Raw genomic sequence first — 12,214 nt, 5'->3', positions numbered from 1 at the left:
GACATCAGGTTCCCAGAACACACCTTCCCTCTCTGACACTATGTTCTTTTTGTTATAATTGTATTTCCAATTTTGTCAGTGGAAAAACATCTTCAGTATTCTCAGTTACCACAGGAAGCAAATGCTCACATTTCTAAAAGGCACAGTCATACCCCTGAATTAGCCTCAGGGTTAATTTGCTTTTTGTTTTCCTGCTTTTTTAGTGTCTTAGTGCACAAACTTATTTCCATTACATTATCTGTTAGAAAAGCAGTAAATCTAGTATTAAAGAGAACATCATACAGATACTTTTCAATGCCAATTTGTACATGCCTCCAAAGAAAGTCTCATGGACTTTTCTTTAAGGTAGCAAAGGAATTTTTGTAGCTGAAATGCCATATTTCTGCTGAGTCATCCAACAGTTTACCAACTCCCACAATTGGCCAAGTTTTGAGGTGAAATGAAAAAACTCCTTAACAGCTTACAACAATTCAATGATTTCATACACTAGAAAGGTCAAATTTGAGCACTTCCAATAGAGATGACCCAGTAGGATTTGCTAAGCTTTTTGTCAAAATACAAAGAAAAGATGAAAAGAATGAGGAAAACAAAGTCTTAAGAAAAAGCTATTAGCATTGACTTGCTGAATGCAAGTTTGATCAATGACATTGATTTTGATATGGTTTTTTTACTCCAGCTTTTTAGGATGTTATTAAATAAAAACTTGTCTTCACATCCAGTCTTTTTTTTTTTAAATTTAGCATTATTTTCTCAGAGAAGCAGAACAATATTTAGTATTTTTTGCAGTAAGTGCTGAAAAAGCAGAAAAGATACCATTCTAAATGGCAATAAAAAGTGTTTCTTGAACACCATAATTCAATGTATAAAGGAAATGGCAATAGCCTAATAAGGCCAAACAGAACATTAGCTCATCTAGGCTCACTCTCCAATATATTTTACTGCTTTTGTTCCATTTAAACAGCTCACCTGGTGCAGTAATCTCTTCAGTTTCAGTAACTGAGTTTTTACAGCCGTGCAGTCTTGGACCATGTGCCGAAGTGTCATTTCATCAAGCATCACAGTATTCTCCGGTAAACCCACCAGTTGTCTAGGAGCCTGGTAAAAATTTGGTGCTCCATAGCTTTCAAAGTGACCAATAGGAGATTCTAGGTAGTTTGATCCCCTAAAAAAAAATTTAAAAAAACACAGTCATGACAAACTAGAGGTAGAGAGCATTTAGTAAAAAAGAAAGTGTCATGTAACATGGGCTATATTCACACACTATGGCATAAAGCAGAAAATAAATAAATCAGAAAACATCAGTGCTACTTCACTGAAATACTAGGCTTTCCTTCCCACTTGCATAAATCTCTCAGACTAATCAGTACAATACCCTAAAACCAGTTTGCTCATCAGGACTTCTATAAACTCTCTAATTCAAGCTAGCCCATAAGAACTATAGGATTACATTTTATTTAAAAACAAATAAGTAAGAAGCTGTCCAAACGTACAAAATGTAAGTAAGACGACAGTGTAATGTTCTTCCATAGAATATATATGGTAATTTAGTCAGGCATTTATAATGTAACAAATATGTGGATTAAAGACCCTGACAGAAAAAAAGTTTTGAAAACAAATTGTTATAGATCTTAGTGATGCTTCCACTCAGACATACTATAGACATGCAACTATTCTGAAAATGTCTTGCACTCAGTATCACTCGAGACCCTTTAGTGCCAAAAGACATTTCTTATCACACTATTATAATTGTTTGGGAAAAAAAAGAGACAAGTTCTTTACCTGTTCAAATCATTTTTACCATGGATATAGTGATCAGTATGGCCAAGATGATAGTGATCCTGTGTATTCCATCGCTGCTGTGGTGCTCTTTTCCAGAATCCTTCCTGATGTTGCCTAGCATTTCTGTCTTGTCTATCATAACGGCTCATATTTTCACACTCCTCTACAGAGAGCATAAAGTAAAAAAAAATTATAAAATTCATTCCTAAGACCTTTTAAATAAAATATTTATTATGTGCTGGTAACAGATGTAGTGTAAAATCTGTGGGGTTTTATTTCTTTTTGAACTGATCCAAAAAAGTATGCATTTCAGAACTGTCAAACAGACGTTTTTACTAGCATATAAACTTATTACAAGAATAAGAGTAACCTGTATCAGAAACTACAGAATTCAGCCTTAACAGTATTTCTGGTTTAAGTATAAAATCATTTGAAGGGGGTAGAGCTATGAGGGAAAAAATCCAAAAGTAACATTTTCCTGTCTTTCTTACCAACAGTATCTTCAGGCCTTTAAAAAGTTCAAACACACAAACACAGAAAGACGACTTTTTAGAAAAAGGCCAGTACTTAATTCCAAAACAGAACAGTTTCATTATTTAAAATACATATACATCTCAACCTAGTCACATCTTGTTTGTTTTTCAATTTGAGACACATTTAACCTTTATTTACCTGGGAAAGCAGCATGATTTAAAACAAGCAAACAAAATAATCTCTTTAAAACACTAACTTCTGCAAAGCAAAGCAGATTCCACAAACTTCTTAAGGGAACAAAAGCTATATTTGGCAACAGCTTGTAAACCACTAGAAACAAAGCCAAAACAACTGCTACCCATGCGGTCAGACACAGCAAAAAAAAGTCATAAACTGCTATTCTGCCATTACACTTTCTCCTTCACTTACCCAAAGAGTTTTTCCTCACATTGTCAGTCCTTTGCTAGGAGAATAACTCTACACAAGAGAACATTGTTTTATTCGGCTGCCTACTCAGACATAGTTGCGCATAAGACTCTCATAAACAGGCCTTCCTTCCTGCTTAGTTCCCAGCCTGCGTGTTGTTGGGACGTAAGCCCAGTTTTACCCTGTGATTTAAAACTGCCATCCTCACTCGCTGCATACTTGTTGAGCAAGAACTGTTTCTATAAATAGTGTCCGAGCGGCATCCCGGACTCCAAAGTGAAACAAGCAGAGTTTCTGAGGACCTGAAAAGTCTTAAGAGGCTGACGTCAGTGGAGTCACACATAATTACGAAAAAATATGTTGGCAAATGTACTGTCAAATATTACTATAACAAATATTCATATCTACAGTTCAGTTTTTATCAGCTAGTTCAGTAACCAAAAAAATAAGAAAATAAACTTGTTCACCTAAAGTAACAGAAAACTTATTTTCCTTTGGAAGCATCCTTCTACAGCTCATAACACATGAAAATTCAAGTGTGTCTATTCAAAATAAGCCCTCAATAAGTTTATAAGTAATTTCATGATGATTTTCAGCTCTGGAAAATGAAATTGAGACACTGAGTAAAGACACATGAATATTGAGGAACAAATTTTGCTTTTTCATGTTTACTTAAGGGAAAGCCTGGAAGTAGCTTTTCAATTCTTTTCAGATCCTCTTTCAGTGATTTCAGATAAGAAGTGATTATAACAGAGATACCCAGTTTATGCCACATTAATTTTATATGGAAACCCAGCTTCTAAAAAATGCCAAAAATAATAGTAATTAACTAATATTTATCTCAAATAGTAAGTTCCTCCTCCCGAATCAGCAGCTTACACAGCAGATTGTCATAGTCACAAAACATATTCTAACTACACAAACATTACTGATACTTAGCCGTAGAAGTGGAAGTAATTTAAGTTTATTATACTGATGCAATTAAGAAAGTAGTGAATTAAAAATTGTATTTCATGTCTAGATTAAATGGCAAACATTAACTTTTTATGGTTTTATGGCAAACATTCACCTTTAAAATGCAGGTATTTTTAACAGTTTTTACATTAATAATTTGAAAAGGAATTACTGATGCAGATGTAGTGTATGTTTTATACACAAGGAAACTTACGAGAAATTGATCTACCCTTTAAAATTGTTTCTTAAGTTTTCCCAGAATTAGAATCACCCTTATTGAAAGAACATCCCCTAAGCTTGGATTGTTACCCATTCTGAAAAAGCAAAAAATAAAAATTGTACACCTATCTGGACTGAAAAGTTGAATACTACTACTATTGTCAATAAAACCCTGTTCACAAAAGTACTGTGGAAAACTTATTCTGACATTTACACAAGATTAAGTACTGCACTTCATATATGCACACTGTTAAAACATGATGTGCCTCCATTGCAGTAGATGGAAGTCTATGCATTTATTTACTGTTAATATGGCTTCATATCTAAAGACACACACAGGAGTCTAAACCCAAAGGTACTCAAAGAAAGTGAATTTCCCCAAACTTCAGTAGGCAGATGAAGAGTACACAAAATAAGGAAAGCCTTTTTTCCTTTCAGTGCCTGTTTGTACAGGGTAGGGCATTACAGTGCCCCACATTCAAAGTTTCTGTTCATTTGAAGATCTCTTAGCTCCCACTGAACCTGGAAGGAAAGCTAGTACTCATATTCAAATGACAGCGACAATCCTTATGAGTAGGTCAGGAATGACCAAAAGCAATGCCTCAAACTTTTCCAGGCCAGGATGTGGGAAAGTGCGGCAGTGATCTGCTTAGCCAGTTCACTCTAGTCTGGACTTGTATTATTTTAGCCACATCTAGGTACCACTACCCTCCCTGTGAAAGGTGTGCCAGCACCCTCACCAACAACAAGAGTGCATAAAAGACATCTTGAAAAAAACACATCTTAAATCTTAAGGCTTCTGTTACCCTGAATTGTGTAAAATGTATTAGGAAATATTGGCATTTTATAGAAGAAAAACTATCATCTCAGAAAGAATTATACTGCCATTCACCAAAGCTGAAAAAAATGTTGTTCCAACATTTTCAAATATAGCTGAAGCATGAGACTGAAGGACTAACTTAAAAGTTTGAAATTTATTCTACTAAAATAATTTAAAGAAACAGTGTGCAACAAGGTTGCATTTTTATAAGAGACAGTAAATTTCTAACTTTAGAATTCTTCAAACACAAGGGTTTTATTTGGGCAAACATAAATATCACATTTCCTGATTTCGGAAAAGAAAGAGTTGTTACTTGAAAAAACAAATTTGAGGAGTGCATTGGCTTATTAAAGAAGAAGTCAGAACAAAGCAACTCAAAAATTTCTTAAGCCCATAATGCAGTTTCACAATAAGATTGATTGGCTAATTTACCAACCTTTGTCATGAGGTGAGTCCTCAGGCAGGTCCACATCAAGCATAAGATCATCATCTTCAAGATCACATGAATCAAGATTATTCAAGATATCCTGTAAGAAAAAAAATGTCAGATACAGCTGCTTTCATAATACTTTGTTTACCTTACCATCATAAAAAGTTTATTTCAAAGCTCTGTTACATCTGTATTGTATACATATGTTATCAGCAGTCTCCTCTCCAGAGGCCAAGATCAACCTTACCTGAGACCATCTATACAAACAACAATCCTCACACCTCTAGTAATATGATACAGTAACAGTGCTAGATTAAACAAGGATGGATTAAAACATTTTTCTCCCTGATGCCTATGGAGTACTCCAAAGATTTTTCTATTCATTAATCTCCTGCCTTCTATGCAATTGGAAGCATTTTAGAACTAAATTACTTTGCTTACTTAGAATTCAAAAACAACTTTGTGAAGAGGTTAGAACACTTTATTTTAGCTCTCATATACTACTGTGTATCATTGAAAAGGAAGAGAGGGGAAACCTATCTTATCTTGACTTTTTGGGCCAACAAAACTTAAAATATGCTACTATTAGCACTACGCTCTGCTGCCTTTTGTCTTTAAGGCTGTGGTTCACATTAACCTGTTTCTAAAGAGACTAAAACTGTCCTGTTGCATGGGTGTGCTAATAGTACAAAAAATGCAATAAAGAGTTAGTGCTAAATGGAACTATACATATTCTCTATAGTCAGACAGATATATTAAAGAAAAAGGATTGTAGTGTGGGCAAGTCAAGTCAGTGTTAAAAAGACTAACTGACCCCTCTTCCTTTAAGAATATCAACAGCAGGAAAAACTCAAGAGACCCAGGCTACAGCATATTCAGCATCAGGTAAAAAGCCACATCAGGCAACAAAGGGCAGTACTTGATCAGAGAGAGAATCCAGACTCAATTTTATTTCATTATTCAAAGAAAGCTAAACTTATTAATACCAAGTGATTATAACACAAAGTAGGTCTAAGGAAACTGTTAATGGTTATACAGCTTTATGTTTCAAGCTCTATTTTCCCATACCCCACAAATAAAAGCCATAGCTTTAAGATCCAAGATCAGACTCAGGCACTTCACATCTGGCTCTTTTCTAAGAGCAGAAATGCAGATTTTTCTTAGGTCTAACAGCTACACCTAATGATGATTCATGGGGCCAATATTAAAAAAATTACCAAATATTAAGTGTTTTACTAATTATTTCTCACTAGACAATAAAGTGATCATTAAATACTTAATGAAATACTTGCATGCAGACTATCAATACACTGCAAAACAATATTTACTTGGAAAGCTATCCCTTTGCTGGCTAGCATTTAATAGATTTGCTTTGTCAGAGATACATCGGTGAAAATGAAGACCATTAATAGGCATTTGTCTAAACTGCTGTTCCAACTGCTCTTCAGCAATCTTCCTATAGTATTCCGAACGGACTACTGTATTTTATTACAAATGGTGGAAAGAGCCAAATATATTTTAAGCTTATGTTTTTGTGACCCAGAGATTAAACATTCCACATTTCTGCAGGGAAAGTTATTGACTTAGGAGAGAAGATATAAGATGAAAATAGTTAATATATACTTTGTAAAACATGAGCAATATAAAGGAAAGATGGAATACCTGAGACAGAAGCAGCACCTGGTTTTGTTATATTTCAAAGTCCTGCCAGAATTATTTTGTTTATATATAGTATTCTAAGTATTTACAGGAAAAAATAGAAAAACCTACATATCATGGCATTGTGAATAATAATAAAACCAACCATGGAAAAGCTTCACAGAGAAATAGAAGACATTTAAATAAAATGTGGATTTAACATTTGGGAGAACAAACTGCCTGTTTATCTTTACTTCTTTTTGTTTTCATTAATTTACATTTTTCCAGGAACTAGAAGATTATTAACATGTATTTTTCAAACAATTCTGCAAAACATAGGTGTGTGAGAGGTAGCTTTGGTTTGTTAGTTGACAAATTGTTTCTGTGCCATGCTTTGATCTTCCAAATTAGCATGGACAAGCATTATTTACTTCTACTGCAGGAACCTTAATGATCATGACAAATACATTACAAATAGTGGCCACAAACATATAAGAAAGTTGAAGACATCTGTCATTGCTGTGCAAAAGCATTTAAAAAAACACAGTATAAAAACACAGCATGTCAATGTTAACTAATAAACCTAGATAAACCATTTTACTATCTTTGTATCAGAACTTCAGAAGTCTAATGATGTCAGAGAAGGCCAGCATTTGAGATGCCAAACATACTTTTCCATCAACAGCACATTTCATTGCTATTCCCTAATTATACATTCCTGTACCACACTGAGGTAACTCCATGCTAGAAAACAAAACTGTGAATATGAAGGCTTTGAAATAGCAGGGCCATATGTGAATTCACTTTGAGTATTTACCAATGCTATCTACTTGGTAAACGTAATATAAAAGTAGATGTCAGCAGCATCATCTTGAAATAGTCATAAGATAAAGTGCAGGTTTCATCAACACATTAGTACAGATAAAACCTGTATTTACAGACTTCCATTGTTATTCTTACTACTGTATAATGAACTGAAGTTAACTACATGGCACTATTACTGTTAATAATGTGTGCTTAACAGCAATTATCAAAGTGATTCTGGGCAACGAGCTCCAACAAAACAGGAAACAAAATTCTTCAAAAGTGGATCAGCTCCAGATATTACATGTTGTATGGTTTGCCCAGAGGGGAACTGAGCACCACGCAGCCGCTCACTCACCCCTTCCCCCTCAGGAATGGGAAGGAGAAAATAAAGCAAAAGGCTTGGGAATCGAGATAAGGACATGGAGGAATGATTCACCCATTACAGTCATGGGCAAAAGACAGACTCCTTAGGGGAAGAAAAAGAACATCAATTTAATTCAGACACTAACAGCAGCAACACTTAACAGACAGTCGAACAGTGAGAAGCATTACTACATCTTAAAAACCAGCAGTGCAGTGGGCAGGGAATGGGGGGGGATTACAGCCAGTCCTGCCACTCCTTCCTCCTCAGGGAGAGGACTCCTCACACTCTTCCCCTGTTCCAGTGTGGTGCCCCTCTCACAGGAGACAGTATTCCACAAACTTTCTCCAACGTGAGTCCTTCCCCCAGGCCGCAGTGCTTCCCAAACTGCTCCGGTGCAGGTCCCTCCTGCATGCTACAATCCTCCCAGCACCGAACTTCAACAGCTGGGGCTTCTTCCCACAGAGTCCCAGCCATCTTTGGGCACAGTCACCTCCTCTGGCATGGGGTCCTCCACAGGTTGCAGGTGGGCATCTGCTTCACCAGTGACCTCCATGGGTGGCAGGTAGGTGGCCCTACTCTCTCATCATGGGCTGCAGAGAGGTCTCTGCTCCAGCACACCTCCCCCCCTCCTCCTTTCTTCCACTGACCTCGCTGTTTGCATAGGTGTCTTCCTCGCAACTCCAACTCCTCCTCTCAGATTCCCCTTCTTAAATATGTTATCACAGAGGCACAGTCACAGTCACTAATTGTCTCAGCCTTGGCCAGAGGCAGATCCAACTAGGAGCCGGGGGAGCTTCAAGCAGCTTCTCACAGGGGGCCACTGCTGTAGCCCCCTCCCCCGCTACCAAAAACCCCACCACAAAGAAACCCAGCATGCATTTCAGCAATTATTAAAAGTTACAGTAAGATAAGAATCCTATTTTATTTGTATAGTTGAAAAGAATAATGCATTTTAAAAGGGGCATGTAACTTCACAAGGCTGATTTAGCACTAGATTTTCGATACGGTACAACCTAGAAGGAGATTAAGTTTGGGACTACAAAATCCCAAATCAAACTACAATGCTGTCCCCAAGCTCTCCCTCCAGAAAGGCTTTCAGCTGAACACAGGCAGTAGCGCTTTGTTTTCTTACTGCAATAGAACAGGAAAAGCATTAGGTGAGACACAGATGATCTATGACTACTGGTATAAGAAGCGAGTAAGTTGAGAACCCCAACAGCAGGGAACATTCATATTGCACGAGGAGATGGGAAAAGACTAAACAGACAAGGGTAAAGCTGGAGAACAATTACACCACATTTAGCAAGTTTACGTCAATGTTCTGCAAATTCTTTCTGTAGTGATTGCCCTCGGGTCCTATGTCTTACCAAAGGTTAATCAAGCATACACCAACCGCTCAGGTTTTTTTGCTTAATTTCTTGAATGTGCAAAATTCAGAGTTTCAAGAAGCATAACAGTATTAAGTTCTTGAGACCAATGCTTTGAAGACTGGGGTACTGTAGAGCAACTACTTTTGCTGAAGCTGAACAAGTTTAAAGTTCATTATGATGGACATGAACTTATATTGAACTGGAGTAGCAAAATATTCTTTTTACAAAGTTCAGTTTCTAAAAATTCCTCATGCTACATCATAAGCTCTCTTCCACTGAACAGCACTATTTTTCAGTCTACCAACTTAAGTTCAGTTTAGCTTAACCATTAGACCTAGGCAAGAGGCCTGACTCTCAGCTTTCTCATTTCTTGAGCTAAGTATGCAACTAAAAATAAATTACAATGTGCCCAAACTAGAAGGATAGATGTCTACATTTTCTCCCTATTGAACATAAAAGATCTGGACCAGTGAAAGTTTATGACAATGTATATTACAATGGAAACAAAAAAAGAAAAAAAGGAACAAGTTGGGCATTGGGGTTAGTGCAGAAAAACAAAGCAACTCCAGATAAGCAACCCTCAAACAAAGCATTTCAGAGAGCATTCACAGAATTGAGAAGAGCCTGAGCTCAAAATACAAATTCAGTACCCTTCTCTTCATGCCAAGGTATGCTACCTTCTTTGAAAAGCAATTGCACTGAGGTAGTCAAAGTGTTGGTGAATATTAGGACCAATATAATACCTTTTTCCACAATTCAGAGTCTCAGACCTCATTCATTTGTTCTGCCTTTAGAAAGTAGGCTGTTAAAGGAAAATCATTATTTTTGTTACTGATTTAGTGTGTTAGGTCTTGCTTCCAATAATACCATGCACTTCTGAAGTCAGCAGAAAATAGAAGTAAAACTCACATGCAATTTAAGTATTCCACAGTGATTATACTTAAATTGAATACACATACAAATTTCTTCAGTTTGATTTGCTTTACATCCTGATTTTTAAGCCTATATGCACAATTTCTTTGATCTTTTACATTCTTGCTCAAAAAAGACTGTAAGAGCAATGCATATAGATCATTTAATGCAAAATATTACAACTCCTTAAAAACTTCAAACAAGAAAAATATTAAAGGATAGATATCACTACTTTGAGGAGACAAATGCAATTATTGAAAGCATGTTTACAAGCTCAAAATTTGGCAGCAAAAGATCATGTGTCATCTATAGCACCAGTATATAAATAACTTTCTGGCATAACTAGTTTTGATGTTAGTATTCACATAATACTTCCCCAGGTTACTGACAATGCATCTGTAGAAGCTTTATCTGACATTAAGGTAATCTAATAAAAACCTTACTGTTAAATATGGTTGAATATTAGGAACGGTAAACATGCCAGGCTATTTCCAGTATATATTTTCAAAGTTGTTTACTTAAAGAACACAGCAGTACTTTACAGGTCACTTTGTTGAATGACAGCACATTAATGACATGCTCCATTTATTTAGTTATGCTTTAATCTCTTTGTACAATCGTCAGTAGGTTAGAAACAGACTTCACACTTGTACTTATTCTTACAGTACCATGAGGTATTCCTTTTGATGAAAATGTATTATAGCAAGTATCAGTAATGACCACTATGAAATCAAGGTTATTTTATGACTTCCATTAATTAAAGGTGCTTTACTTATTTTGAACGTTGTTAGCCTTTATAGCCAAATTTTAGGCTCAATTTTTCTATGCCTATCTCAAGCTGATTTCTGGTTTTTACTAAGAGAGGAAATAGTTTCTCAAAAACCGCTGAAAGATGAAGCAATGTCATTTGTCTGCGTAAATTTTTTTCTCCACTTTTTAGGTTAAAAAGATCTCATGGACACATACTAGAAGAAAGCTTGACATTTAAATTTCTCTGACAGTTCTCTTAAATTGAGATCTCAGTTTGAGCCAAATTTGGGCATGGATAACAAACTTAGAAGCTACTGAAAAACTAATTAACATAGAGCAATTTAAGCAGTGGCTTAAAGAATGACATGTAAATCATCCTAAAAAGAAAAATAATATGCATAAATAAAAAGCCCCCTGAAAAGAATTCTATCAGAATCTTCAAAATACAAGAATTACTTTTATACGTCTTTTGGATAATTACTATGAGAAAGACATTTTTAAAATATAATTTCACATTAAAAAAACCAAGTCTTAGAAAAACCAGCATCTCTGTATTACAATAGACTTCTCCGTAAACTTAGAAAAGCAGTAGTCAAAGTCACTAAATCATTTATAACAGACACGTCCTTGTGACATTCCATTAAATAAAGAGAAAAAAAAAGTCAAACATCCTGGTCAGATGTCACCATTCTTTTACTACTACCAAAGAGATCCTGTTTAAATAAACCACTTGGTGTCTATGTTAGCATGACAATGAAGCCACGATACTGTGTTTACATGAGTCTGATGCTATGGCAATGAATATACTACTACAAATTTAGCAATATTGATTTTGCCTAATACCACACAGGAGAAAAGAGTAATCATAAAGTAAGTCCTCCTCAAAAAAAAAAAAAAAAAGGAAAACAACCTTGAAACAACAGAGGATGAAAGGATTGACACTGGGATACAAAGCTCAATTTGTAGTCCAATGGTTAAGGCTCTAAGTACTACCTCATATTTCAAGCCAGTTACTCAGTTGATTCACCCAGCAGTGTGAGTCTTCATGCCTGCAGCACCAAAAGCACCGAACAATTCCTGTACATAAGGACAATTCAAAACATCCTTCTGATGCACAAGAGGACCCTTTAGAACAGGACTATGGTAGTGCATTGTACACCTAGTTGTATTTTATTGTAACAAACTCAGTTTCAGAAATTCCCCATCCTATCACTTAGCAACAAAAAGGCAAAGCTCCTTCTGAGATCGTTATCCACAAAAGTGTTGATAAG

General features: G+C 35.8%; 1 protein-coding gene across 6 annotated transcripts in view; it reads right to left on the bottom strand.

The window, feature by feature from the left end:
- Positions 1-12,214, bottom strand: part of CCSER2 (coiled-coil serine rich protein 2) — a 74,342-nt gene that overhangs the window by 32,135 nt on the left and 29,993 nt on the right. For all 6 annotated transcript variants that reach the window (XM_074830414.1, XM_074830415.1, XM_074830418.1 and 3 more), the window contains exons 4-6: positions 5,109-5,199; positions 1,780-1,942; positions 967-1,162 (exon numbers count right to left, since the gene is read on the bottom strand). In XM_074830414.1, coding sequence (XP_074686515.1) covers positions 967-1,162; positions 1,780-1,942; positions 5,109-5,199 — 450 coding nt within the window. The remainder of the gene's footprint in view (positions 1-966; positions 1,163-1,779; positions 1,943-5,108; positions 5,200-12,214) is intronic.

This window comes from Strix aluco, chromosome 7 (assembly GCF_031877795.1).
Source record: "Strix aluco isolate bStrAlu1 chromosome 7, bStrAlu1.hap1, whole genome shotgun sequence".
Lineage (NCBI taxonomy): Eukaryota > Metazoa > Chordata > Aves > Strigiformes > Strigidae > Strix > Strix aluco.
The sequence above is the reverse complement of the archived record's forward strand: the minus strand, read 5'-3'. Positions and strand labels throughout refer to the sequence as shown.